Source organism: Mirounga leonina, unplaced genomic scaffold (assembly GCF_011800145.1).
Source record: "Mirounga leonina isolate KUSES-001 unplaced genomic scaffold, KU_Mleo_1.0 Mir_173, whole genome shotgun sequence".
In the NCBI taxonomy this organism is placed as follows: domain Eukaryota; kingdom Metazoa; phylum Chordata; class Mammalia; order Carnivora; family Phocidae; genus Mirounga; species Mirounga leonina.
The window spans coordinates 62,593,843-62,621,739 of record NW_023270447.1 but is presented as its reverse complement, the minus strand read 5'-3'; the positions used below and the strand labels follow the sequence as shown (position 1 = coordinate 62,621,739).

The 27,897-nt window shown below is 41.6% G+C and overlaps 1 protein-coding gene across 8 annotated transcripts in view; it reads right to left on the bottom strand.

Annotated features, from left to right (window-relative positions):
* SCMH1 (Scm polycomb group protein homolog 1) overlaps positions 1–27,897 on the bottom strand; it is a 176,458-nt gene that overhangs the window by 52,780 nt on the left and 95,781 nt on the right. For all 8 annotated transcript variants that reach the window (XM_035018865.1, XM_035018866.1, XM_035018863.1 and 5 more), the window contains one exon: positions 27,564–27,807. In XM_035018865.1, coding sequence (XP_034874756.1) covers positions 27,564–27,807 — 244 coding nt within the window. The remainder of the gene's footprint in view (positions 1–27,563; positions 27,808–27,897) is intronic.

Sequence of the window (27,897 nt, the reverse complement as noted above, 5' to 3'; positions counted from 1 at the left end):
TCTAGTCTTCGTTGTCTTCAGGGCACACATTCTGTCATGTCGCCTAGGAGGAAGGCAGCAATCTCTCTTCCTTCAGTAGCCCAGGAAGGGGCAATTCTTATGTTAATTTGACCACATCAGTTGAAATTTCAGTAAATGCTAAGTATCAAAGTTTGCCAGTTATCTAAGGTGAAAACCCAACACGACTGTTGTCCTAGAAAAGCACAATGTTGAGAAGGTAATTGTGTAATCTTTACACAATTAATCACAATTCAGTGGGTGTGGCCTGGGGTAGGGAAGGTATAAGACGAACTGGAACATATTGGTCAGAAAGTAATGGGGATGCTCAAAGGGTGATGGGGACATGTCAAGAGGACACAGGAGCCAACTTCAAGGGGCTTCCACTAGTCAAGTCTGGGACAGTTTGAGCATCAAAACAAATAATGATAATAAGAAATTATTATTGAATCAAAAAAGTGTGGGACCCTACTGATGTAACTAATGCATAAATAAAAAAACATAGGGAAGGGAAAGCTGTTGCTTATAGTAGAACCCCAACAAATAAATGTGGAAGAAGTGAGGGAACTGGAAAGAAGCCATTTGGGTAACAACTGATTCAGGCGAGACTCATCAATAGATGCTAAAACTACTGGGTGGAAATTTGGTGAGACGCAGGATATTTATAGTCTCAAAATATTTCTCCACAAGATGATTAATTACAAAAGAATGAAGTGAAGAAATTGGTAAATACCGCCTGGACCGAGTAATCAAAGTTACTGCAGTAATGGGACAAAGAGATATCATGTGTCTCCAAATGTGAGGCTTTGAGAAGAAAGTCACTTCTAGAACATTCATGTAAAAAATGTATGACCTGAATCCAATCATGAGGTAACATCAGACAAACCCATTTGAGACCCAGTCCATAAGATAACTGAACACATATTTATAAAGAAATATTAAGGTTATGAGAGATAAGGAAGAATGATGGAAAAACTGTTCCAGATAAATGGAGACTAAAAAGACATGACAATTAAGTACAACTCATGAACCTGAATTTTCTTATCCCAAAAGGACATTAATGGGACAAGTGGCAAAATTTGAGTAAGGTTTATAGATTAGCTACTGGTATTGTATTGATACTAATTTTCTGGTTTTAATAACATTAGAACATCTACAGATTAGCTCTAAATAATATATCAATATTAATTTTCTGATTTTTAAAAAGATTTTATCTTTAAGTAATCCCTACATCCAATGCAGGGCTGGAACTCACAACCTGGAGATCGAGAGTCCCACGTTCTACCAACTGAGCCAGCCAGGTGCCCCTAATTTTCTGATTTTAGTAATAGTACTATACTTACAGAAGAGCATGCCTGTGTTGGAAAATATACACTAAGGTCTTTAATAGTAAAGGGATATTATGTATACAAGTCATGTGTCAAATGGTTCAGAAAAAAATACATATTATTTATTGAGAGAGACTACTAATGTAAATGTGATAAATGTTAATATTTAGAGAATTCTTTGTACTCCTGTTGTAATTTTTCTGTAAGGCTGCAATTATGTGAAAATAAAGTTTTAAAAGAGATTCATGAGTGTGGTACTAAAATGTATACATACACAGGGGTTACAAGAACCTGGAGGAAGGTGTGACTAACTCTGCAAGGGAAGGGAGAGGGTGCAAGGGAGACAGGCAGGTGAGACTTATCAGGCAAGATTTCAAAGTGACATTTTAACAAATCTTTGAAGAGTGAATAGATCTTGCATTAGGAAAAGGGCAAAGGTGGAGGGTGAGCAAGGGTACTTCAAACAGAGGAGACAGTACATAGAAAGGCACAGAGTTGTAAAAAAGCATGGTTACACGAAGACCCATGGGTAGTTTAGTTCTGTGTGGCTTAAGTCCAGAAGGAGAAACAGATAAGGTTAGAGAGAGATGCTGAAGCCAGCTTGGGAAGAGTCCATATGACATTTAAGGAGCTCTGACATACAAAGACTCTGCCAAAAGATGAAGGGTGGGTCCTATGGCCCTACATAGGGAAAAGGTAATGGTGAGGTTCATTGTAAAGGCAAAAGCACATCTAAGGCAGGATAGCAGCACATCAAGTTATGTAGAACTGGTCTCCCCTCCTTGATAAACTTCTTCTGATCTGTGCATGTATGTGTGTATCTAATCCTTATTCCCTTGGCCATAATCATGACTAATAATGTTGCTAAAAGGCAGACAAATTGTTAAGACCAAGAATGGAGAAAAGAAGTAGTTTACAAATGGGTGTCCCCTAATGATGGAGTTAAATTTGCTTAAGAGGAACTGGCATTTATTTATTGGACACTTACTATGAAAGGCAGTATGGCAATGTGGACAACCATCATCATCCATCAAATTTACTAGGGTGCATAGATCTAGTATATACTGGCAGTTAAAACAATGGGCTTTGAAGCCTTGCCTATGAAGTAAATATTATTATTTCTATTTAATGGATGAGGCTATTGAAACTTGAGTAACTTGGCTAAGGCCACATAAGTAATGAGGCAAGGCTGGAATTCAAATCCACAATGTCTAATTCTAAAATCCTTGCTCTTTCCATCATACCATACAGCCTTCCATCATACCATTCACTCATTTGTTCATTCATTCATCCAACAAACATTCTGTATTAAGAATAGATTATGTGGTAGGCTCCACAGTATGAACCAGGAATGTAAGGGCACAAATTAACCTCAGATAGTGGTAAGTGCTATGAAGAAAAAACAGAGCAACGTGACAGAACATGACAGAGAGGCAGTCAAGAAAAGCTCTTGAGAAGGTGACATGTGACCTGAGATTGGCACGACAAGAAGGAATCAGGCATGTGAGGATCTAGGGCAGAGTGTTCCAGCAGAGGAGACAGACAGCAGGTGTAAAGGCCCTAAGAAAATAATGAGCTTGACTTGTTTAAGAAACAAAAAGGGCCAGAGAGACTCTGGCAGGATGAACAGAGGAAATAATGGCACAAGAGGGAGTCAGAAAACAGATGGGGTCAGACCATGCAGGGCCTTTTGGGTCATGGTAAGAACATCTAATTTACTTCTGAGAAAGCTCTCCCTGGATACTCGGTGGAGAATGGATTATGAAGGCAAATATGGAAGCAGCGAGATCAGTTAGGATGCTGACTGTAGAAGTCCATGCGAGAGGTTAACAGTGGTGGAGATTAATGTGATAGCTGTGAAGATGCAAAGAAATGGATAAATACAAGATAGGTTTTGTAAGCAGACCTGACAAATAGGACAGGGGGAGGGAAAGAATGATTCAGGATAAATTTTAGGTCTTTGATCTTTTACCAAACAGGGAAGACTAAAGGAGTCAGAGGTTCGGGAGGAGGCAGATTGGGACTTGAGAATCTGTTCTGGCCGTATCATGTGCTAAACGACTTAGATAGTAGAGATAACAAGTAGGTAGTCAAATAAATGAGTCTGGAATTCTACAGAAAGGTCAAGGGTAGAGATAATTTTGGTGCTAATTAGCATTATAGATAGTATATAAAGACGGGACTGACAAATCACTTGGGAAGAGACAGAATATAGAATATATAGAGTATATAGAATAGTACAGGAGAGGGCCTAGGATTGAGCCCTGGGGCCCTTCACCAACTAGAGACTGAAAAGTAGAAAAGGCCAACCAAAGGAGACCGACAAGGCATAATGAGTGGGACAGGAATTGAAAATCTAGAGAGTGTAACATCCCAGGAGCCTAGAGAAGGTAGTGGTTCAAGAAGGAGGGAGTCTTTTTAAAAATTTTTTGTTTTTTAAAAACATTTTTTGAAGATTTTTTAATTTATTCATTTGACAGAGAGCAAGCACGAGCAAGGGGGAGGGTCAGAGGGAGAGGGAGAAGTAGACTCCCCGCTGAGCAGGGAGCCGGACTCGGGGCTCGATCCCAGGACTGTGAGGACATGACCTGAGCCGATGGCAAACGCTTAACCGACAGAGCCAACCAGGTGCCCCCAAGAAGGAGGGAGTGATCAATTGTGCTGGAAGTTACAGAGACACTGTGCAAAATGAGGTCAGAGAAGGCTTTGTCAACATGGAGGTCAGTGAGTTCTTGGTAAGAGCAGTTCACTAGAACAGTGGGGACTGAAGAGCAATTGGAAAGGGCTGAGAAGCTAATAGAAGACAGAAATAGAGTGATTATAGATGTTTCCTTTTTTTTTTAAAGAAGTTTTACTGTGTGTAGTAGGCAGAATGGCCCTCAGATAAGTCCTTACCTTAATTTTGGAACCTGTAAATATGTTACATGGCAAAAGAAATTGTGTAGGTATAATTAAGGTCGAACTCTTAAAATAGGAAGATTATCATAAATTATTCAAGTGGGCCCAATTTAATCACATGAAGAATTCTTACAAACTGAGGACATTCTCCAGCTAGAAGCAGGGAGATGAGGCAGAAGGGGGAGATCAGAGTGATTCAAAGTGTGCAAAGGACTCAAACCTCTGTTTTGACTTTGAAGATGAAAGGGGCCACAAGCCAGGGGAATGTAAGAAGCCTCTAGAAGCTAAGATTCCCCTCCGCCCCCCCCCCCCCCCCCCCCCCCGCCAACGTCAGCCAGCAAGGAAATGGAGACCCAAGCCTACAAGTGCATGGAATGGAATCCTCTCAATTCAACCAAAATGAGCCTGGAAGCAGACTCTTCCCCAGATATTCCAGATAAGAATTCAGGCTGGCTAACACCTTGACTCTGGCAGTGTGGGACTGGAGCAGAGAACCAATGATCTCACCCAGACTTCTGACCTACAGAACTCTGACATAATACATTTGTGCTTTTTTTTTTTTTTTAAGATTTTATTTATTTATTTATTTGACAGAGAGAGACACAGCGAGAGAGGGAACACAGGCAGGGGGAGTGGGAGAGGGAGAAGCAGGCTTCCGGCTGAGCAGGGAGCCTGACGCGGGGCTCGATCCCAGAACCCTGGGATCATGACCTGAGCCGAAGGCAGACGCTTAACGACTGAGCCACCCAGGCGCCCCAACATTTGTGTTGTTTTAAGTCACTAAGTTTGTGGTCATTTGCGACAGCAGCCATAGGAAATTAATACACTGTGAAACTTCAGAGACACAGGGCAGATGCAGTCAAGGGAGAGTTTTGAAAGATGGGGGTCATCAGAACATGTCTGTATGCTGATGAGAATGTTTCAGAAAGGAGGGGTTGGAGGAGGAAACCAGTGAGGTAGGTGAAGGAGAGGCAAGAGAGGATGCAGCAAAAAGAACAAGTGGAGGATTGGCCTCTGATAGGGGCAGGGGCTCTTCGTCTATTGTAGTAACAAGTAGGCACCATAAACTGTGCCACGGCCTCCCTATGCTGATCTGCACAAGCCTGTCGCTAGGCAGTCAATGGTGATACTAACCCTTCTCTTCCAGTTGTTCTTTTGGCCCCTTAAATGTAATTAATTCAGATCCAAAGACCTCTTTGGAACATGGTGTGGGAGTATACCTGACATTTCTTTGGGGCTTTCTTCATAGTGAATCATTCCAATTTAACCTGGTGGAGGGCTAATGCTTATGGACTCCTAAAGACCTGGATTTAAATCTCAGCTCTACTACACAGTAGGTGTAAGACATTGGGCAAGTCACAAACTCTGGGCATTTTTTTAAAAATTGGGATTATAATATCTACTTCACGACACCGTAAGAATTAGGGATAATGTAAATTACCTTATACAGTACCTATCACAGAGCAGATACTCCTACTCAGCCTGTTCTTTTAAATGTTAGCAATACTCTTCTATGGTGCAACAATATTGGCAAACAATAAATTGACTGATAGAGCCTAGTAAGACTGGAATGATTCAAAAGTCAGACTTAGTGAAAAGTCTATGGGTTTTGGAATCAAAATGATCTGGTTTCCACCTTGAGTCTGCCATCTCCAAGTGGTATGATTTTGTACATGTCATTTCTCATTTCTGAGCTTACTATCGCCTTTGTAAAATGGGGATAATCCAACTCACAGCGTTGTCTGAAAATTATACGAGCAGTTGTAGTAAAGTGCCCAAGACATATGAGCTCCACAACCAATGTTTATTTCCTTCAGTTCTCTCAATCCTCAGGGCAACTGAATAAACATATACACATTAATTTTCTCTTGAAGTCCTGGACTTCTGATGAAATCAAGTTAGTGTTTTGTTTTCTGGTTTTTAAAATTGCTAGTACTAGGCATTTCCTCTAGGAGGAGGGAAGAAACGGCAGAAGTAGATAGATAATTCAGGTCTCTTGATTCCTTATCCAATACTCTTTTCCCACTCACACGTATGCATACACAGACACGCGCGCACATTTCTTCTTTGGTATATTGGGTCTAAATCCACTCTACTGCTTATTTTCTTTAACTTCCCAGCTCTGTCTGTTTCTTATCAATCAAACTCTTAACTTTCAAACTTTAATTTGCATGATGGCCTCATTAATCTAATAGTGTTTTGGCTAAATACTACATTAACATAACCTCACATCTTGGAGGAATAGGATGGGAGCTGTTCATTCTCTAATTACTTTCACTATTGTAAGCCTTATCTCTTCAACTAGCTGTGTAATTTAACCAGAGCATACTTTTTTAGTGCTAGGAGCACCACCACCTATTTCAAATCTGCAATACCAGGACCACTGGACCTATGGCAGAAGAACAATGTCTGGGAAATATCATCTGGACTTCGTCCATGTTTTACATATTCTTTGAAATCTGTCATTAGCCCTTGGATTCTAGGCCTTGCTGAAGCCTGATTCATGCAGCTGGCTTGCTCTCTGACCTACTCTTCAACACAGCTTTGGTGACAGCCAAGAGTTCCCAGGGTCTGATTTTGGCCTGTATTTTGTTTTCGGCCGTACCACTCTCTTGTCTATGTTGATATCCCAAAAGGACCCTATGGCTAAAGTTACATGGCATGTATCCTAGCAGCCTGAATTATGCCAAGCACATATTAATAGTTTATTAAAATGTATCAAATTGGTAGTGATGGGGAGTAAGAAAAAGTATATGTATTAAAGTGGAGGCTGCCCAGGCTCTCAGCAATAGGACAATGTGTAAAGTCAATGTGTGAATCAGCCTAAAACTGGGAAACTAATCACAAACACTTTCCTGAGGAATAAGACACAAGGAATGAAAGCTTATTGCTGTTTCCATGGAAACATGTGATGGCTCTCTTTAGTATTATATAACCAACATATTAAATAAAGCCAAATACATTGGAGAAAAAGACCAAGAGAGCTGGGGTCTTAGGAAAACTATTATGTAAAGCCAGTATTCTGGAAGATCCCAAAACAAAAGATGAAAAGATATCAGGGAAGGAAGGAATAAAATAAACCCCCAGCATTCACGTTCCAATGAACTGTGGGACAGTAAAAAGAACAGTGGCCCAGGACATAGCAAACATAATTCTGTTTCTGAAACTAAAGTGTTCTATCACTTTGGCAAATTTCGCTGTGCTCCATTTTTATGGTCTGCTATTCCTTCAACATGAATCTCTTCGGGATAATGTAAGGGTACTATTCTACATAAGCATAATAAACTTGTCACAATGAGTTATAAATATTTCTATACCCCCACCAAAATAGTGATTACTTACAGAGGAGAAACTATAGGAAATGCAAGGAGAGACAGAGTAACACTAATAATACAATATTTTAACACACCATTTTCAGAATAAGACCGGTCGAGAGGAAAAAACATAAGTAAGGATAAAGAAGATCTAAACAACACAATCATCTGAAAATCTACTAGTCATTTGGAGCATATGTCCATAGCTAAGCTCCTGATTCTCCCATCTCTTGCCTTCAAACTTGTTGTTCTCAGTCTTTTCCACCTCATTCCATCTTCTCAAATGGTTTAGGCTAAAACCCTTGCAGTCATCCTTGACTCCTCTCTTCTTCTCATATTCCATGTCCCATCAGCAGTAAATTCCATCAGCCATAACTTCAAAATACGTCCAAATTTGGGCCATTGCTCACCACTCCCTCTCCTACTTCCTCGGTCTAAGTCACCATCACCTCTAACCTGGGTTATTGTAATAGCCGCTTAACTGGTCTGTCCCTGCCGCTCTAGTCTAATTTCAAAACAGCTACCAAAGTGAGCCTTTTAAAACATGTCTCAGGTATCAGCATTCCTGTGCTCAAAACTTCCAATAGCTTCCTGTCTTAACCAGAGTTAAAGCCAAGTCCTTATGCAGACCTACTGAACCCAACATGATCTGATTCCTCATTACTACTCTGACCTAATTTCCCACCACCCTCCCTCAATTACCCTCCTCTAAGCTAGGGATTTTCAAACTGTTTGGTCTTGGGACCTCTTTACAATCTTAAAATTTTGGGGGATTGCAAGGAGCTTTTGTTTTTGTGGGTTATATCTATCATATTAGAAATTAAAACTGAGAAATTTTAAACATATTAATTTTAACTTAACAAAACACGTTTACACAATATATTTTTATGAAAATGTGTCTTCCAAAAGAAAAGAATTTAGTGAAAATGGCATTGTTTTACATTTTTGAAAATCTCTTTAATGTCTGACCTAATATAGAAGACAGGTGGATGGGTTCCTTGGTGGCCCAGTGGGTTAAGCGTCTGCCTTTGGCTCAGGTCATGATCCCAGGGTCCTGGGATCGAGTCCCACATCGGGCTCCCTGCTTAGCATGGAGCCTGCTTCTCCTTCTGCCTCTCCTGCTACCCCCTGCTTGTTCTCTCTCTCTTGAAAAATAAATAAATAAAATCTAAAAAAAAAAAAAAAAAGACAGCTGGATTCTCTACTTCTGCATTAATTTATTGCTATGTATCCTTTTGGCTGAAGTATGTGAAGTATATAAAGAAAATATAGATTCATGGAGATATGTAGTTGGAAAAGGGAGGTGTGTTTAAATAGGATTTTCATATAATTGTGGATATTCTCCTTTAATACTATACCAAAACTCAACAAGTGGTACTTTTTTTTTTTTTTAAAGATTTTATTTATTTATTTGAGAGAGAGAGAGAATGAGAGAGAGAGCATGAGGGGGGGGAGGGTCAGAGGGAGAAGGAGACTCCCCGCCGAGCAGGGAGCCCGATGTGGGACTCGATCCCGGGACTCCAGGATCATGACCTGAGCCGAAGGCAGTCACTTAACCAACTGAGCCACCCAGGCACCCACAAGTGGTAGTTTCTTAAATGTTAGTTAAAACATGGAATTTTTTTTTTTTTTTTAAGATTTTATTTATTTGACAGAGAGAGACAGTGAGAGAGGGAACACAAGCAGGGGGAGTGGGAGAGGGAGAAGCAGGCTTCCAGCTGAGCAGGGAGCCGATGCAGGGCTCGATCCCAGGACTCTGGGATCATGACCTGAGCCGAAGGCAGACGCTTAACGACTGAGCCACCCAGGCGCCTGAAACATGGAATTTGAAACCTTACTGATGAACTTTTCATATTCTGTTAATCTTAAAAGCCATTGGTCAACCTAATGCTTTGAATGGGTCTTCCATCCAAAGTATGAATGCATGATTTTGTAACATCATGCATTGGTCATTTGGAAAACATTGTTTCACTGAGTTATGCAGATTTCCCAGAGTTGGCACATTTATTATGCAGTATCAAAAATTCACAATACTTGACGTCATCATAATTCTATCAGAAAAGTCTGTATTAAGTACTGGGAAGCTGTCAAGATCATGGTGGCGGACACACATTTTCCAAAATTCAAATTTACATTTGAAAGCTTGAGTTTTATCACTGTCAACAAATGCTACTAATCGTTTCCCTTGAAATGGCAGGCTCCCTTAGTTCATTTTTGAGAAAATGTCTGGCCAAATACCGAATCTGAATAACCACAGTTTGCCTGTTAGTCATTCTTTCAAGGAAAAAAGGTGATCAATAAAAACAGTAAATAATTCAGCTGACAGCTCAACTATACAAGTGCTTTTTCTACAGGCAACCAAGTGCTTTGGTGTGCAACATAGCTGCTTTCTTCATTCTTCCCATTTCCCCATACAGAATATTAAAAAGACATGTACTCACAGACTGGAATTTGGTAAAATTAACAGATTTTACTGCTTCATCGAGAACACGCTTAGTGAGTCTGGCTTCTCCCCCTTGCCCCCATGAGTGGCCATTGCCTTAATTTGTGCCAAGGTGCCAGCAGTTTTACTTTTACTCACCGTTGTGTTTGCATCGTCAACGCAAATATCAACCCAGTGAAAAAGGCAAATAGTGTCAGTATTACTATGAAAATACTTTTGACCTCAGATACCGTGGAAGCATCTTGGGGATGCTAAGGATCCAAGGACCACAGCTTGAGAACTGTGGCACTGAACTCTCTATTGCTTTTGTGCACTTAAATTTGGCCTGGAAAGAATTTCTTTTGCCCAGTTATCCATAAGGCACCTTTCAGTGAGGTTTTGCCTGATCATCCTATATAACATAATACCTCCACTCACCCCCTGCCTCCCCCGCCCCCTGGCACACTCCATTTCCCTCCTTCCCTTTTCTCAATCTTTCTACAGAGAAATTATCACTTGCTATTTATTTTCTGTCTCCCCCCACCAGCTAGCACAGAAATTTCTAAGGGCAATGCTGTATTGCCACCTCCTAGAATCACCCTTTATACCTGGTAGGCGCTCAATAAATCTTAGTTGAGGAATTATAATGTAGCTCATAATCCAGCATTCGATTCTAGGGTTTTGGTTTGCTTAGATTGCTTTTTCAGTGATTCATATCTTATTTCCCTAGCAGAATACAAACTCCAAGAACAGAGCATTCCATGTAGTCCCCAAAGCTTATGGCACTTGTCTTCGACATACTATGTATATTATCTTCCCTAGGGAATATTTGTAGTCCCATAGTCAACTCTGGGTATAGCCAGTATACATGTGGAATGGCAGAAAATTGGCAAAAATTTTACCTACTTCTTTCTGATTTGCAACAATTTCTATTGTGGAAACACTGTAATTGGTATATAGCAATGATGACCTCAGCTCAGTGGCTCTGTGTTTCCTACCCCAAAACATGAGGGAAGCAGAAAAAAATTGCCATTAGGATCCTGTTTTCTGGTTGCTGTTAAGCAGAAGGTTCTTGGTTTAACACGCAAAGGTTTATTTTTAAAATGAGCACACTTGACTCTGTGCAGCCAAGAACCTTAAACATATTCTAACTCTTTGATTTAATCTTGCATTTCTGGGAAGCTGACTTAAGGATATGTTCTGTAGCACCGAAAAAAAATGCTTGCATGTTTATCAAAGCATTATTATAAAAGAAAATTTGGACCATCAAACTAGGGGAATAATTAAGTAAACAGCCACATATCCATTCAATCAAATTATGTAATCACTAAAAATGTTGGCTATAAAGACTGTGCAATAACACAGAACCAGGCAATGACATGTTAAGTGAAAAACTATAAAATTTAATATTCAATGTGACTGAACTGTATTTCAAAAAAATTATTTATAAAGAATACAAATCAGAATAAAATATACAAGTTGTTAACAACGGCAAAAGAGAGGAGGGAGATGGGAAGCTCAGATGAGCAGACCAGGTCCAATAACAAACACAACTATATGAACAAATAGACACTAATGCCTTATTCCAATTACTAACTGGATGATTTACCCAAAACGGAGTCTTAGAGTATTTAGAGTTGGCAGGGACTTTGCATATCATGTAGTTTAATCTCTCTTTTTTTTTTTAAGATTTTATTTATTTGACAGAGAGACACAGTGAGAGAGGGAACACGAGCAGGGGGAGTGGGAGAGGGAGAAGCAGGCTTCCCGCCAAGCAGGGAGCCCGATGCTGGGCTTGATCCCAGGACCCTGGGATCATGACCTGAGCCGAAGGCAGACATTTAACCAACTGAGCCACCAGGCGCCCCTAATCTTCTTTTTAAAAGAAGGAGAAACTAAAGATTATAGAGAAAAAAATACTTGCTTAAAATCTCCCAGGAAGTTAATGGCAACGCTGGAGTGGAACCAGCGACATGTGAACACGATGTGTGATTTTGAGGAAGTCACTTCTTCACTTCTTTGCACTGTGGTTTCCTCATTTGTAAAATAGATAGTAGTACTCGCCTAAGGGGCTACTGTCAAGGTAACACGAAATAACATAGGATGGGACCACTACAGCGCTGGCTACATGGTATTCAATAAACATTAGCCTCTTTCCCTTCTGATTCTAGTGAACCGTTTATTACTATGCTGCTACACAGGGGGTAGAGGGGCAGAGCAGGTTGGGGAGAGCTGAAAAGAGAAAGGAAGAGAGGAAAGCAGCAAAGGGGCACCCATGGCAGAATGGTACTTGTGATCCTGATGGTTCTGGGACCCTGCATCACTGTGATAGCAGAAGATACAGCCAATGGGAGTCCTGTCCTGAGACTGAAGTGGGCCCACTCAAGGCTGAAGAGTACAAGACAGGCCAGTGTCCTGTCTCCCTCTCCCCTGCTTTTTTTGTGCTCAATCCCCTCATGCTGATAATTAGTATGAACCCATTCTAATGCTTTCTACTTCACAGAGAGTAATTTGGGCAGTATCTGGGACCAGCTGCTTTAGGGGATGCACACATTAGCAGCAATTTCTAGCCTTTTAACCTAGTTCAGAGAAATGCCATTTCTTCACATGTTAGTTTTTAATCGCTCTGGGAACCTTCAATTCTGCTCCAAATCTGGCAATGTGCATTATGTCTAAGTATAGGAAAGGGCAAGGATACCTTACCTAAAACAACGGATGTACAGTCATTATTTTAGTGTCTTTGAAATAAAAAGTATGTCTAGAAATCAAGTTAGCCTGTCAGGAACTGGCTCAGAGTGCTGTGCCTTTAAGGTTAGGAGAAACTGTATCTTTCAGCACAAATTCATCTGAACAACTGGTCTTCTTGATTTGCAACTGTTGACTGATTTCAGATTTAGTTTTCTAGTTTTTCTATCCGCCTACGCTTAGATCTGGCATATTCTGCTGATAACATGGTCTAACTTAGCATTTATTCTATTTACTTAGTTTGACATCAAGTCCATGATTTCCCAGCATCTTATCTTAGACTGCTTCCAGTTCTAAGATTCTGTAGCACTGAGAGAGTAAAGGAATTTGGCTCAAGAAGAGCATGGCTTTTCCCAGAGAAATTGTCCCCTGAATGTTTCAAATTCATTTCTTTCACTCCAATCCCACCTGCCACTACCTTAAATCAGATTCTCATCATCTCTTGCCTTAATCACTGAAATGGCCAACTCGCTGGTTTCCCTGCTTCTAACTCACTTGCATCCATCATTATCTCTACCCCTTACATGACAGGTCATAGAGAGCCGCCTACAGTACAAATATGATCACGTCACTCCTTTGATTAAAATCCTTCAATGGTCTCTTACTTTCTGGGTCAAGTCCCTTTGAACAGGCCCTGCTTATTATCTTACCTCATCTGATTTTAGTTTTCTGACATATTACCTTCTTAGCTTGTGCCTTGTACATGTGAGTTCCCCTCAAATGCGCCTCCCAAGCGCTTCTTCAGGTGGCTGTCAATTCTAGGTGTCTTTCAGCAAACGACACAAATCCCAAGAGGTCCTCCCCAACTTCCCTCTTTTCACTGATTCAATCTGAATGATATTATTTTGAACTTCATTTATTTCTGGGTAACTCTTAAATATTTCGTTCTATTTTTGACAACTATTTTACAAGTGCTTATGTAACATGTAACTTACAAGCATTTATGTAAGACATACAAATTGAACATTTTTAATATGACCCATGAAAGACTCACCTTATTTATCATCATAGGGAAAACACATATCATCTAGTAGCTAACCCAAATAAAATCCAACGAAGTGACTTACTAGGCCTCAATGTCCTTGTTTATAAAATAACAGCATCAGACCAGAATGACTAATAACTCACATTTTTTGGAGAGCTTAGTATGTGCCAGTCATTGTTCTAATATATGAACTCATCTAACACCTTACAACTCTGTGAGTAGGAACTATTACACCTCCAATTTAGAGATGAGGAAACTCAGTCTAAGAGATGTCAAATAACTTGTTCAAAGTCACACACCAAGTACATCTCTAAAAAGGCCCTTCCATTTTGAAAGTCTGAGGGGATTCTATGGTTCTAAAAAATACTCAAATCTAAACTGAATGCAGGGGCGCCTGGGTGGCTCAGTGAGTTAAGCGTCTGCCTTCAGCTCAGGTCATGATCTCAGGGTCCTGGGATCAAGTCCTACATCAGGCTCCCTGCCCAGCAGGGAGCCTGCTTCTCCCTCTGTCCCTCCTCCCTGCTTGTGCTCGCTCTCTCTGACAAATAAAATCTTTAAAAAAAAAAAAGAAAAAGAGAAAAAAGAAACTGAATGCAGAAGAAAGTCAAATCAGCAACAATTGTTTCTACTTCATATTCTATTTATCTATATCTGATCTCCCCTAATGAAATTATATTCCCTGTTATACCTAGCACACTGGCCAAAACACAGTAGGAACTCAATAAATATTTTTGAATTACTGCATTTTCAATTTTTAGCATCACGTATTACACTAAAAGCCAGGTACAGGTCAACAGGCATTACTGGGAAAGATAAGATAAAGAAAATCCAGGGCACCTGGGTTGCTCAGTTGGTTAGGCGTCTGCCTTTGGCTCGGGTCATGGTCCCGGGGTCCTGGGATTGAGCCCTGCATGGGGCTCCCTGCTTGGCCGGGAGCCTGCTTCTCCCTCTCCCTCTGCCCCCCACCCCCGCTTGTGATTTCTCTCTCTCTCTGTGTCAAATAAATAAATAAAATCTTAAAAAAAAAAGAAAGAAAGAAAATCTGATTACTCCTCAATGTTAATGTGGAAAATAAAATTAACACTTTTTAAATATTTCGATGGGGTTGGGGGTTAGCGCCTGCTAAGTTAATCGAGAATATTATTTTATTTGAGATATGTTAACATAATTCTGAAAACAAAAACACGCATAAACAAATGAAAGCAAAAAGAAGATAAGTGTGGTGATACACTGTCACTGAAAAGTACAAGTAACTAAACAGGCGCTGTCAGCCCCTATCCAAACAGGCTTCCAGGTGGTATAAAGCAGAAACAGGCTAGTGACAGCTACAGCAAGAGTAGGAAAAAGAAACAGAGAAACTTGCATGTACTCAAAATATCCTTGGGGGATCCTACCCAGTGTCCCTAGATGGCTTTCTCCTTCCTTTTACTTCCATGAACGTTAAATTTCCTCAGAGTATCTCAATTGGCATAGTTGAATGCCCAACTATATAATATCTACAGGTGGCTCTACTCAAATATGAATGACTTCCCCTGTGACAGCTACTATATTTCGTTTTCTATGGCTGAACAGCTGGTCGTGACTGGCCTGGAAAACGGACTTCTCTTGTCCAGATGTACAGTAACTAGCTATTGGTGCTTTGAAGGATCTATCTCCCACTCTTGATCCCTCTCATTCTGTCCCCACACACATTTCAAACTCATCCCCACCCCAGTTGCCAGGGGTGAAAAAGGGCCCTGGAGTTTCTGGTTGATTTCACCATGCATTTCCAAAATCACTGATGGAAACCTCTCACATGAGAATCACACTTCACAAGTCTCAAATACTTTAACATTCATTAACTCAATCCTATTCACAATCTTCTCAGACTCATTTACCTAATGGGTATCTCTAAACCTTGTATGAGGCATAGAGAAGTGTGGTACAGTAAACAGAACGTGGATTTTGAAGTTAGAAACCCATGGAGCTAGGTCCAGGTCCTTGCAAATCATGTAACCCCTTTGAGCTATGGGTTATTATGAAGTTTAACTGAGATAAAGCTTGAGGACGTGGATATGATAAGCACTGTGTCTGAGATGACCTAGGGACTTAACAAATTTCACTTCTTATTCCTGCTGGTAAACTTCCTGAGGCTCAGTTTCTTCATATGTAAACAAGGTTAAATACAGTAGTTCCCCTTTATCCATTTGCTTTAAGAGCCACCCATGCAGTCTGGAAGCAAATGATCTTCCTGATGTACTGTCAGAAAGTCAACTGCCTAACGCTACATCACAATGCCCACCTTGTTCCCCTCACTTCATCTCATCGTGTAGGCCTTTTACCATCTCACCTCATCACAAGAAGGGTGAGCACAGAACAATAACATACTTAGAGAGAGGCACCACATCCACAGAGCTTTTATTACAGTATAGTGTTGTAACTGTTCTATTTCATTAGTAGTGACTATTACTTTCTTACTGTGTCTAACTCATAAATTAACCTTTACTACAGATATGTATGTACAGAAAAAAGCATTATATATAGGGTTCAGTATCACCTGAGGTTTTAGGCATCCACTGGGAGTCTTGGAACATATTCCTTACGGATAAGGAGGGGACTATTGTACTATATAAACCCTGCAAGGGTGGGGGTGGGAGATTTACTGAGATAATGTATGGAAGTGCTGGCTGTACTGGGGACCTTGTATGGGGCATTGCAAAGGTTAATTTCCTTTCTTACTAAAATGGTGCTCAGTAAACATTCTTCCAAACAACATTATAAAGGTGGTTAGTTTAAGGTAGTATTAAAATAGCAAATACACAAAAAGTTAAGCATTTTTGTGATACATTCTTTTCTGTGGAAAGTTACAAATAAGAGCACTTTAAAGCACACTCTATCGGCCATGCGTACATGGGCAAATTCAGCTCTAAGGGCGACTTCCATGTTTCTACACAGCTGGTACTATATGATCCCTACTGGTTTGACTGAAGAAAAGCTATCCTTGGAAAAGAAGTGGAATCCTTTTATCTGATGAAAACTTTTCCTGAGGAAAATACTCAGGTGTATCATAACCTGGATAGTGTGATAAGAAAGAACTGTAAAAGCATGTTCCAAATCTTGTATTTACCATCCTTACCCTTTAGTGGCAAAGAAAAAAACCCAAACTACCAGAAAATCCTCTTCTCCAAGATGGCCATTGTGTCCTGAAGTTTGCTTCAACTTGTGCTGAGACTAGATAAGGGGTAACATTAAGCATCAACTATAGCCGTTTTAAGTATATAAAAAGAGAGACAATGCAATCCCTTATCTTCAAGAAGGTGGACAGTATGGTCCCCCTTTAAGGGAAGTGAGAGTGCCACTCCATTCTGCACTAGTCAGACCATCCCTGATGTGTGGGGTTGGCTCTGGGCACAACAGTGTATGCTGAAATGGGTCCAGAAGGAAGTCCAAGCTGATGACGGGCACAGAAACTATCCAATTTCAGAGATATCTGGAGAAAAAAGGTCTGAAGGAACAAGAGTATCAAGAGCTACCTGAAAAGGGCTTCAGGTGAAATAAGAAACAAAATGAGAGCCAATAGAAAGATACGGGGGGAAAGCAGATTTCAGTTCAAAATTTAAAAAGAATGTTTGTAGTCATGAGAGCTATCACAAACGGAAAAGGTTCACCTCCGGGAGGTTACAATCTCCGTCTCTGGAAGAACTGAAGTAAGGGTTAGCCATGTAGTTACAGGGGACGCTCTCAAGGAGCGTCATGAATCAGGCAGAAGTTGAATTTGATGACTTCTGAACTCCCTCTAACCCTGAGATCCTAGGCTTCTATGCCTTTTTACTTCCCTGACACCTCATATTTAATATTAAGGCAAATAACTGAATCTTAACTAAAGCAACTTCTAGATGGAAGAGAACATGGCAAAGAGTGACTCTGAAGTCTTCACATATTGGGAAGATAAGCTCATGTTGGTGGGTAGAAGTTTCCTCCAAATCTGATTTTCACTTCAAAGTTTAAATTTCTCATTTATAGCAAATGCTTATAGGTTGTCTTCCTTGAAGTGACCAGCTCACTTAATTTTGGAGAAAGAGTCTGCCAAATACCCAAGTCAGTTGTTCTTTTAATTAATGATGATGTTCCATGGAAAAGTGGCTACTTGAGCTTGCAACTCAAACAATCCCACAAGTGCCTTTTCCTGAGACAACCATTATACTTAGGATATCTTAAAGATGCAGATACTGAATTCACAGAAGTTGCCAGAGCGCACACAGCTAAAGCTAGGATTTGAATCTAGATCTTTTGGTTTTTGAAGTTCATGCTCTTTCCAGTATTTTACCCTGAAACCGATGAACAACACAAGAGTGTATCCCCAAATAAAGGACGGAGGATAATGAACTAAACATGCCTACTTATAATAAAGAAGGGCATCAGGGTATTGCTGATTTCTAGGTTTCTCCAATGATCCTTAGTTAGGAGTCTTAGCTGCCCAAAAGAATTATCAGATCTCTCCTCTCTCCAGCAACAATGCACTACATGGAATTGGAAACTGATTTGTAAAATGTAAGTAAGTCCAGCTTGTGTGTGTGTGTGTGTGGGGGGGTGGTATGTATGTGTCTGCATGACTAGAACATGAACAATGGAAAAGAAAAAAAGAACAGGGGGAAACCCATTTGGTTTATCAGTTTCCTGGACTGGGATCTTGTTTTCATTCATGGCAGTGTATCATTGGCCTTGGCACAGTTTCTTAGAGGATGTGTTCTTTATTAGCTTTGCTCAACTTGGCTGGGTTCAGCTGTGTGCTGCCAGCTGGGTTGATGCCAAGGCTGAAACTCCACTCCTCTAAATTCAAGTTCACTTAATAAAGCATGGGTTGTCTCTTGCTCTGATCTAGCTCAGTTAACACTTTCAGTTCTCCAGATCTAGCTCCTTCTCTCCCTCCTCACTCTAATTCCTACAGCATGGAGAGAAGACCTCTGCAACTATAAAGACTTTTCATGTTTTCCTGGGGACACTTTGGGCTGATAAATCTATAGAGTGGGGAAAAGAGAGGATAACAGAATCATGCATGATGGGACCACAAGCCAAATTTAAGAACCTTCTACTACTGACATTCAAAGGAGTGACGGACCTTAGCTGTGTAGGGCAATAGGTAAGAGGATTTGGGAGCAGTTTCTGCAAGTGGAGGGCTATGTGTTTTCAGAAGATCTGCGAACGGGTCTGGTGAAACCCAGGACCCTCCGAGAGGCAGCATGGAGCACACTGTGATGAAGCACACACTCCTCAGCCACACCGTCCATCGCATGAGCACGTTCCAGCTGTCCTTAGCGTGAGACAATGAATCCCGAGAGCTTATCATCAAACCCCTGCCTTCCTGCCGTTGCACCCTCAAAATCTTGTTTTTTCTTTGCTCTGTTTAAGAGTTTGCCAAGTTTTCCTCATCTTCCTGATATACTCGAATGCTTATGTCTTTCCTACTTAGTAAGTCATTATTGAGATTAGAACTGTGATATGTCCTCAAAAAAAAAAAATCATCTCTTTAATTAAAGGAGAGAATGTAATTATAGAGGGTTTATATTACTGGTATCCAGTACGGCTTTCTTAAAAACCACATACACTTATTTAAAATAGGGGATTCTGCAAGTTGACATTGGCACACAGTGGGTGCTGTAATAAAAGCTTGCCAAAGAAAACTACACGGGTCTAAGAATTCTGAAGACAACAGCAGGTGCGGTCAAATCTATGAGGTGCTTAAGTCACATCTAACTATTTGCAGGAGTCTGAGAGATACCAGCTGTTTCATCACATGGGCCAAAAATTTGCTACCATTCTCAGGCATCTGTGGCTGGTGAAGGCCAGGAAAGTGGGCAGAGCCAAGGAGCAGCTCCAGGAAGCTGGAGGAGGGGCACGAGGCAGGACTTTTCTGCCCCTTAGGCAGATATAATTAGAATCAGAGGGAGAATCCCGATCCCTGCTTCCTAATCTAGTGTCACACATGTCATTTCCCCCTTTTCCTATTTCTTTTTGTGTACCATAAGCATATAATCACAAGAAAGCCAGTTACGGGAGTACTGGTTCACTGCACAAACCTCATCTCCTAAGTATGTGTATTTTTTCTGACCAAAATAGAGCATTTAAATGCTTCTGTGCATAGCTCCCTTTTCTTGGGACATCCAGGCATCTCAATGCAGACAGAACTAGCACACGGTGGGCATCTGCCATGTGCTACTTGGTGCCGGGCACGTGCACGCCCAGTCTCTCATTTCAATTACTCGATCAACCTGGGAAGTGGGCACTTCTCCCTAGCCTCCACTGAGTCCAGCATTACTGAAAGGCTGTTCTATAACTGCCGGACACACGGACGAATAAAGGCCAGAGCTTGGTGTGAGTCGAGTACAAGGCCAAAGCTGGAATAATGACAGGGATTGTGTGTGCATGCATGCAAGCGTGTGCGGGTAGGAAATGGTATATTAAAGAAAGGCAAGGCCTGGAACCAGAATATCTGAGAGGGTAAAAAGGAAAACAGCCAAAGAGCCCAGAGGCTGTCCTCATTAAAGGTACCAAAGAATTTGCTTTGTTTATTAATCCGTGTGCCTGCACCTTTTCTGACATGGTTAGTGAACACACCTGACTAGCAGGACATATCAACTGCCAGAAGTTTCCTAGAGAGAGGACATTCTCCTGTTTGCCGTGGCTTAGTAGCAAAAGAAGTTGGGTGGAAAGGCAGGTGTAGAGCCATACAAATGTTTCTGGAGATGAGTGCCCTTTGCCACTCTTACCCTTTTTTTTTTTTTTAAGAGAGAGAGAGTGAGCAAGTGGGGCAGGGGAGGGAGAGAGGGAGAGAGAGAATCTTAAGAAGGCTCCACGCCCAGCACAGAGCCTGACATGGGGCTCCATCCCATGACCCCAAGATCATGACCTGAGCTGAACTCAAGAGCTGGTCACTTAACTGACTGAGCCACCCAGGCGCCCCTTGCCACTCTTACTTTTGGTCATAAGATTTCCCAAATTTAAAAAAACAGAACATTAAATAGATTTTAATCTGCTGTTAAAATGAGAGTAGTACTCTCACTTTTGTAATTAAGTGAATAATGGCTTTAGATGTTGAATAGAAATGGAATCAGAATACATAGCATGATCTATTTCACTCAACAGATTATTATTGAGCGAAGTGCTGGGGTAGGATATAAAGATGAAATTAATAAATTAGTCCATATAACAAGGACTCCAAGCAGTAATGAATCCTAACTTCCTAGACAAAACAAAAAGAGGAATTTTAGCTCTCTCACTAATGCTTATACTGAAAAACTAGCAGTATTTTACGTGTTGTAGGGGTAACTATTTGTTATATAAAGAAAATAGTTGCAACAGGAGTTGAACTGTAAGAACTCACATTTTGGCTTTTTATTCAAGAATATGCCCCCCAATCTTTTTGTCCTTTTCACCACAATGTCACTGCTTCAATTCTTTCACTGGAATATTGTAACAGCTTGTTAACGGACATCTCTGCCTCCAGCTTCTGGAAGCCACCTGTCCTCTCATTGCTACCAGAATGGCTCTTCTAGAACACAAATCTGACCTGTGACTCTACTAATGAAAGTCCATTCAATGGCTCTCATTGCTTTTAGGACAAAGACCCCGATCTTTAGAACAGTCTAAAAGGGGAGATGTGCACTTCCTGTGTTACTTGCCCAGCCTTTCCTCTTTCTATTCCTCTCTTTACACTCTGCAATCTAGTTGTTTAAACATTTTTTTAGGTCCTCAACACATTTTTTTTTTTTTAAATCTTGGGCCTCCACTCCTCTGTTTCCACTGCTAGCTAGAATTTTTCCTCTATCTCCCCATTCTTCCGGTTTCAGCTTAGATGTCACTTCCTTTGGAAGCCTCTTCTGACCTCCACCTTCCATCCTCCAAACTAGATTATGGTCCCTTCTGTATTTTATACCTTCAAAGCTAAAATTCTCTATTTGTCTATATGCTCCCCAAACTAAACTCTAAAGGGAGAAGCTCCATCAATTATGCCAGTGACTAGAATTCAGCTGTGACTTGACAGAACTTGAATGAATGGATGGATGGCTGAAGAAAATCAGCTTATCAGCTGACTTACATGCTGTGACCTACAGTGTAGCCTGGGTTGTGTTATTCTTGCCTCTACCCTACCTGTTATTCTTGCCTTTCCCTGCATAGTTTAGGATTACAATTTAACCAACCATTGTTCTGACCCAGAGTTCCAAAGTGACTATAGTATAGTTACCTATGTAGTTTTACAAGATGAAGAGGCCATCCATAAAGTATGGGAAATACTTTTTAAATGCTTCACAGAAACAACTGGAAGAGACATTCTGAAAGTTTTGTTTTTAAGCATCAAATTCTTATTCTCTAGACCAGAGTAATTCCTGTACCTCAACCACAGCACTGAGTCAGCTTTTGAAGTGTTCTCTTTATATGATGTCACAGGGTGGAATGAAAGGACAGAGGAGGCCTGGCTGACCTTTCACCCCAACAGGTGTGCTCAAGGGCAGCACCTCTCCTGGATTCCCATATTTGTATCAGCAATATAGAGAACAGCCAGACCCAGTTTACACTTTGTGAAGTCACAAGAGACTGAAGTATAATCCAGATAGCAATATATTAATTTATAATAAAAATGTAAAGATGAAATAGCTTGTATCTCATGTTCTCTTCCTATTGTAAAACTGCATAGGAAGCTAAGCTATAATCTAAAATGGGCTCGCCAAGCTTGAAATCAGTGGGAGGGGGAGTTAGGTGGGTGGTTATGATGGTGAAAAGCCTAATTAAGCATTATAGTCATGCCAAGTAGACTGAACTCTTTGTTTTTAAAAATTTTTTTTAAAGATTTTATTTATTGGGGCGCCTGGGTGGCTCAGTTGGTTAAGCAACTGCCTTCGGCTCAGGTCATGATCCTGGAGTCCCGGGATCGAGTCCCGCATCGGGCTCCCTGCTCAGCGAGGAGCCTGCTTCTCCCTCTGACCCTCCCCCCTCTCATGTACTCTCTCTCATTCTCACTCTCTCAAATAAATAAATAAATCTTTAAAAAAAAAAAGATTTTATTTATTTATTTGACAGGGAGAGAAAGATAGCAAGAGAGAGCACAAGCAGGGGGAGCAGCAGTGGGAGAGGGAGAAACAGGCTCCCCGCTGAGCAAGGAGCCCGATGTGGGGCTCCATCCCAGGACCCTGGGATCATGACCTGAGCCGAAGGCAGATGCTTAACCAGCTGAGCCCCCCAGGTGCCCCTGTTTTTTAAAATTTAAAAAGTAAAGCTTGCTTCTGTTTCAGTTTTATGTTAAGTCACACACAAAAAAAGCGAGGCGTTTACAAAAAAAAAAAAAAAAAAAGTTTCTGCCTTTTATAACCAAGTACCCTGGATTAGTTGCAAGCTTGGTATTTGCTGCTTATGAGAGCTGGCTGGGCCCCAGGAGTTCAGAAGCTCTAAAAAGGATACTACTTCTTAGCTAAGGAGAAACAGCCGGCATGCAGGAGTCAGAAAGAGGCAGAGCCCTAGGCAGGTGGGGGGCAGAGCAAGGTGGTAGGTGAGCTGGACCTGGAATCAAGCCAGAGATAGTCACAGGAGTCACTTGTTACCCATCCCCAAGAGCAGAAACGGACAGGATCATAGGGTGGGAGGGCCCTCAAGGGTCACCTAGTTCAACCTCTCACATTAGGAATCACCTGCTCAAAGACATAACACAAGTTTGTGGCCCAGTTGGAATGAGACCCCATTTCAAAGCTCTCATCATATATAGCACGGCTTCTTTCCTATTTCCTATCAGGATCCGGAAGCCAAAGTCCAGGGTCTCAAGTGAAGCTTTGAAGAAAGCCTGAAGGAGAATGGGAGAGTACAGGGGAGACGTGTGAAGGCAATATGGCTCTAAATGGCCGTAACAGCTGTCTCTACTGGAAGAGCTCCATGACTTCTCCCTCTAGACTCAGATATCAAGAGAACTAAGTCACTTAATCCTCTGGACTTCACTTTTCTCATGAATAAAATGTATCTGAGAATAATTATAGCTGGTTCAAAGTTACCAGGAATATAAAATGAAATAATGCATGTAAAAGAACATTAAATAAAATTGGTTATTTTTTCCTACTCATTGCCAGCAAGAAACTATCTCATGTTACTCTGAGTTTTTTAACACTTGCCCACTACTGACCAGAAGGTAGGAAGGGAGGAGGAGACAGTATGATTAGAAAGAGAACAGGCTTACACAGACAGAACATCTTGTTTTGAGAAATGAATTGAGTAACCGCATTTTTTCCACATTGGATCACTTGCTCCCTAGCCAGGACACTGAGGTGGCTCAAGTTCTGCTGTTACTGAAGGCTACACTACAGAACCTACTGAGGGTATGGGGTGGGGGAGGGCGAGGGGGTCATCGGAGGAGCCCTGGCTGCTGGAATGATGACCCAACGACCCACTCTGGAAATGCCAACTGGAAGAAGGTCTCTCTTCACCTTCTGAGCCTGGTCCTTCTGGTCACCTTCTGTTACCAATCGGAGCTATCCACGGACACGCAGAAGAGGATGAAAAACAGTCAGCAAACACCTCTGGAAGCGTCAACCACAGAGTGAGCCGTATTTCTCATCAGCAGGGTGCAGAGTCAGAAAGGAATGCCCGCCCACGAAGACGCCCAGCTCTTCTGGCTCTCAAGATGGCCTAACGGCTCAAAGAGATTTACCAATCAAAATAACACAATTCTCTAGGCAAGAAAGTGAGAAAATCAACCTACTCACTGACCACAGCCTGGAGCACTGAGGGTTATCCAGTTTGCCTCCAGGAAACAACAACGACTCCGCCACTACGTCCGAGGCACGAGGCACGTCTCTTCCTGCGGCTTCCCCAGAGACACTGCCTCACAGGCTCGCGGAGGGACGGCCATGGAGTTCTCCCAGCAACCCCAGGCACTTGTTTCTTGCAGCACAGAGAGGAGGAGCACTTTGCTGAGGCCAGAAGTGTGTCTCCCCGCCGCCCTGCCCCCACCTCAAGGGCTCTCCACCTCAGGGCTGCACACTTCATCCCAGCAACCCTCAGCTCTTCCTTGTCCAGTTTCCACGGCGCCACCCATTCTCCATAAGCAGCCCGAGTGATTTTTTAAACAACAGCTTTATTGATAGATACTTCACATACCATAAGATTCGCCCTCTTACAGCGTACAATTCAGTGTTTTTAGTAGATATACAGAATGGCAGACACCATCCCTATCTAATTTTAGAAGATATTTACCATGCCTGCACTCATCAAAGTCACTTCCCATTTCCCCTCTCCCCCAAGTCACCGGCAACCACTAATTGACTTTTGTCTCTGTGTTTCTGCCTCTTCTGGACATCCCATACAAATGCAGTCATGCCGTGTGGGGTCTTTTGTAATTGGCTTTTTTTCTCTTAGAATAAGGTTTTTCAAGGTATATCTGTGGTACAGCATTATTTCGGGACTTCATTCCTTTTTAATGCCAAACAGTATTTCATATGGAGATACCACATTTTGTCTGTTGGTCACATGGTGGATACTTGGGCTACTTGGACTTCTTGGCTACTATGAATAATGCTGCCATGAACATTCATGATACGGTTTTCTGTGGAAAGGTTTTCTATTCTCTTAGGTGTATACCCATGAGTGGTATTGCTAGGTCACAGGTAACTCCATGTTTAACATTTTGAGTAACTTCCAAACTGTTTCCAAAGTGGCTACACCATTTCACCATCTCACTAGCAATGTCTGAGAGCTCCAATTCCTCCACATTCTCGCCAATACTTGTTACTGCCTTTTGATGATACCATACCCACGGGTGTGAAGTGGTATCTCCTTGTGGCTTTGACTTGCACTTCCCTAATGGCTAATGATGTAGAGGAGCTTTTCCAGTGCTTATTGGCCTTTTATATATCTTCTTTGGAGAAATGTCTATTCAAACTCTTTGCCCATTTTTTAACTGGGTTGTCTTTTTCATTGTTGAGTTGAATTCTGGATACAAGTGCAAGTGACTTTTTAAAAGTAAACCAGATCTTGTCACTCCCCTACAGAGTGCCCTCTAACGATTCCCCACTATGTTTAGAATAACATCCAAAGTCTCACTCTGGCTTTTGGGGTCCTACCGGGTTTTGCCACTTTCCTCCTCGCACAGTGCATTCCAGTAGGAGCAGGCTTCTCTCTGCCCCTGAAACACATTCGTTCATTCATGTCTCAGCACCACGGTATGTGTGTCCCCTCCCTGCTTGAAATTCTCTTTCTTGTCATTCAATTCAAATGTCACCCTTTCAGACAAATTTTCCTAAAAAGAAACTGTATCTAAAGAATCTCCCCCTTCCACCAAGAGGAACAAGGAAACTTTTGGGCATGATGGATATGCTCATTATCTTGACTATGGTTATGGCTTCATGGATGTACATATATATTGAAACTTTTCAAATGGCATACTTTAAATATGTGCCATTTGTTTCACTTCAATTACACTTCAATAAAGCTATTAAACAAAAACTCCCTTCACGATCACTCCTCCACTGCCACTGCTTCATCATACTTGATTCCTGAGGAGAAACTGACGATCGGAAATCACCTTGTTTATTTCTTGATTTCAGTGCTTATCAACCATCTCATCCCACTAGAACAAAAGTTCCAGGAGGGCTGAAATGTTTTTCATCTTTGTAACTGCTGTATTCTCAGCTTGGCTCACAATTAAGTGCTCAATAAATATTGGGCGCCCTGAACGGGTGAAATTGACAGAGGTTTAGAAAAGAGACTGACAGGGCGCCTGGGTGGCTCAGTTGGTTAAGCGACTGCCTTCAGCTCGGGTCATGATCCCAGGGTCCTGGGATCGAGTCCCGCATCGGGCTCCCTGCTCTGCGGGGAGCCTGCTTCTCCCTCTCCCACTCCCCCTGCTTGTGTTCCCTCTCTCGCTGTGTCTCTCTCTGACAAATAAATAAATAAAATCTTTAAAAAAAAAGAAGAGAGACTGACAGACAATACAAAGGGTGGCTTTCTAGCTCCTCAGATTAACTAGTACTTTTAGACATCAGGGATGAGATGCAGCTATCTCAAACTCTATCCTGGATGATGTCCAACATCATCATCATTAGAAATATAATTTACTGTTCAGCTACTCTGTGGTACTCTTCCAGTATTTTATATATACTCTTCCACTGGGAGTAGTTATTTTTATAATGATAGCATAATAATAATAATGTGGCATAATATAATATACATTATATAGTAATTGTAATAAATATAATATAGCATATAATAACCATAATAATAGCAGCAATATAATAAAAACATTTGTTTAGCACTGGCTATTTGCCAGATTTTATGTAAGCATTTTACCCATGTCATGTCACTTATTCCTCACAATAACTTTATGAAGCAGGTGTTCGCTTGCGGACGAGGAATTTGGGGTTTAGAGAGGTGAACTAACTGCCCAAAGCCACGCGGCTGGTAAAAAAAGGCAGAGCTGGGACTCAAACCTACGTCTGTCTTGATGCCGAGCTCATGCTTTTCCCGTTGTGCTACAGTGCTTCTCAAGTGTTCTGATGACATGGTGCTACTCCAGCTCATATACAAAGCCCCTGAGTCCTGACACAGAGGTGCACCCCAAGATGATACTACTCAAACTCCGAACCAGGTCAGGAACCAAAGTGACAGAGAGGAGAGGCTAGGTGCCTGAGAATAAACCAGGATATTGAGAGCCAGGAACTTTTACTTTATCCCAAACTCCACATCTAGCTTCCTTTGACATTTAACTCTTATTGTTTCTGATTACTCTCAGGTAGACTTTGGTTTTTACCTCAGTTGCCTACTAGTGAGGTTTATCGAAGAGACACCGCCCGTGGCAGATCCAGGCAATCCCCCTTCCCAACTTGGGTCCTGATTTCAAGAGCTCACAGATGAGCCTTTACCTTTCGTGCCAGGCGGCTGTAGGTTGTCTCCGGTCAAGGAGCACCAGCCCACAGGGAAGATGTCCCGGGAGTCGAAGCGGCACCAGTAGTCAAAGGCCCCTCGCCACCCGTCAAAGGTGACAAGCACCTCTGAGCCCCGCACCTCCCCAATAGTGGCTGGGCAAATGAAATGAGGGTTCTTCCTGTCCACAGCTTCTAGCTTCATTCCCATTTTGAAGAAGTTGTGGGAAGGCGATGGTGGTTCCTAGATGAGAAACAGAAATATGCAGACCTCGATGCAAAGACAGAGGATGCTGTGGGCCAAAAGACCGCTACCAAATTTGGATGGTGACTA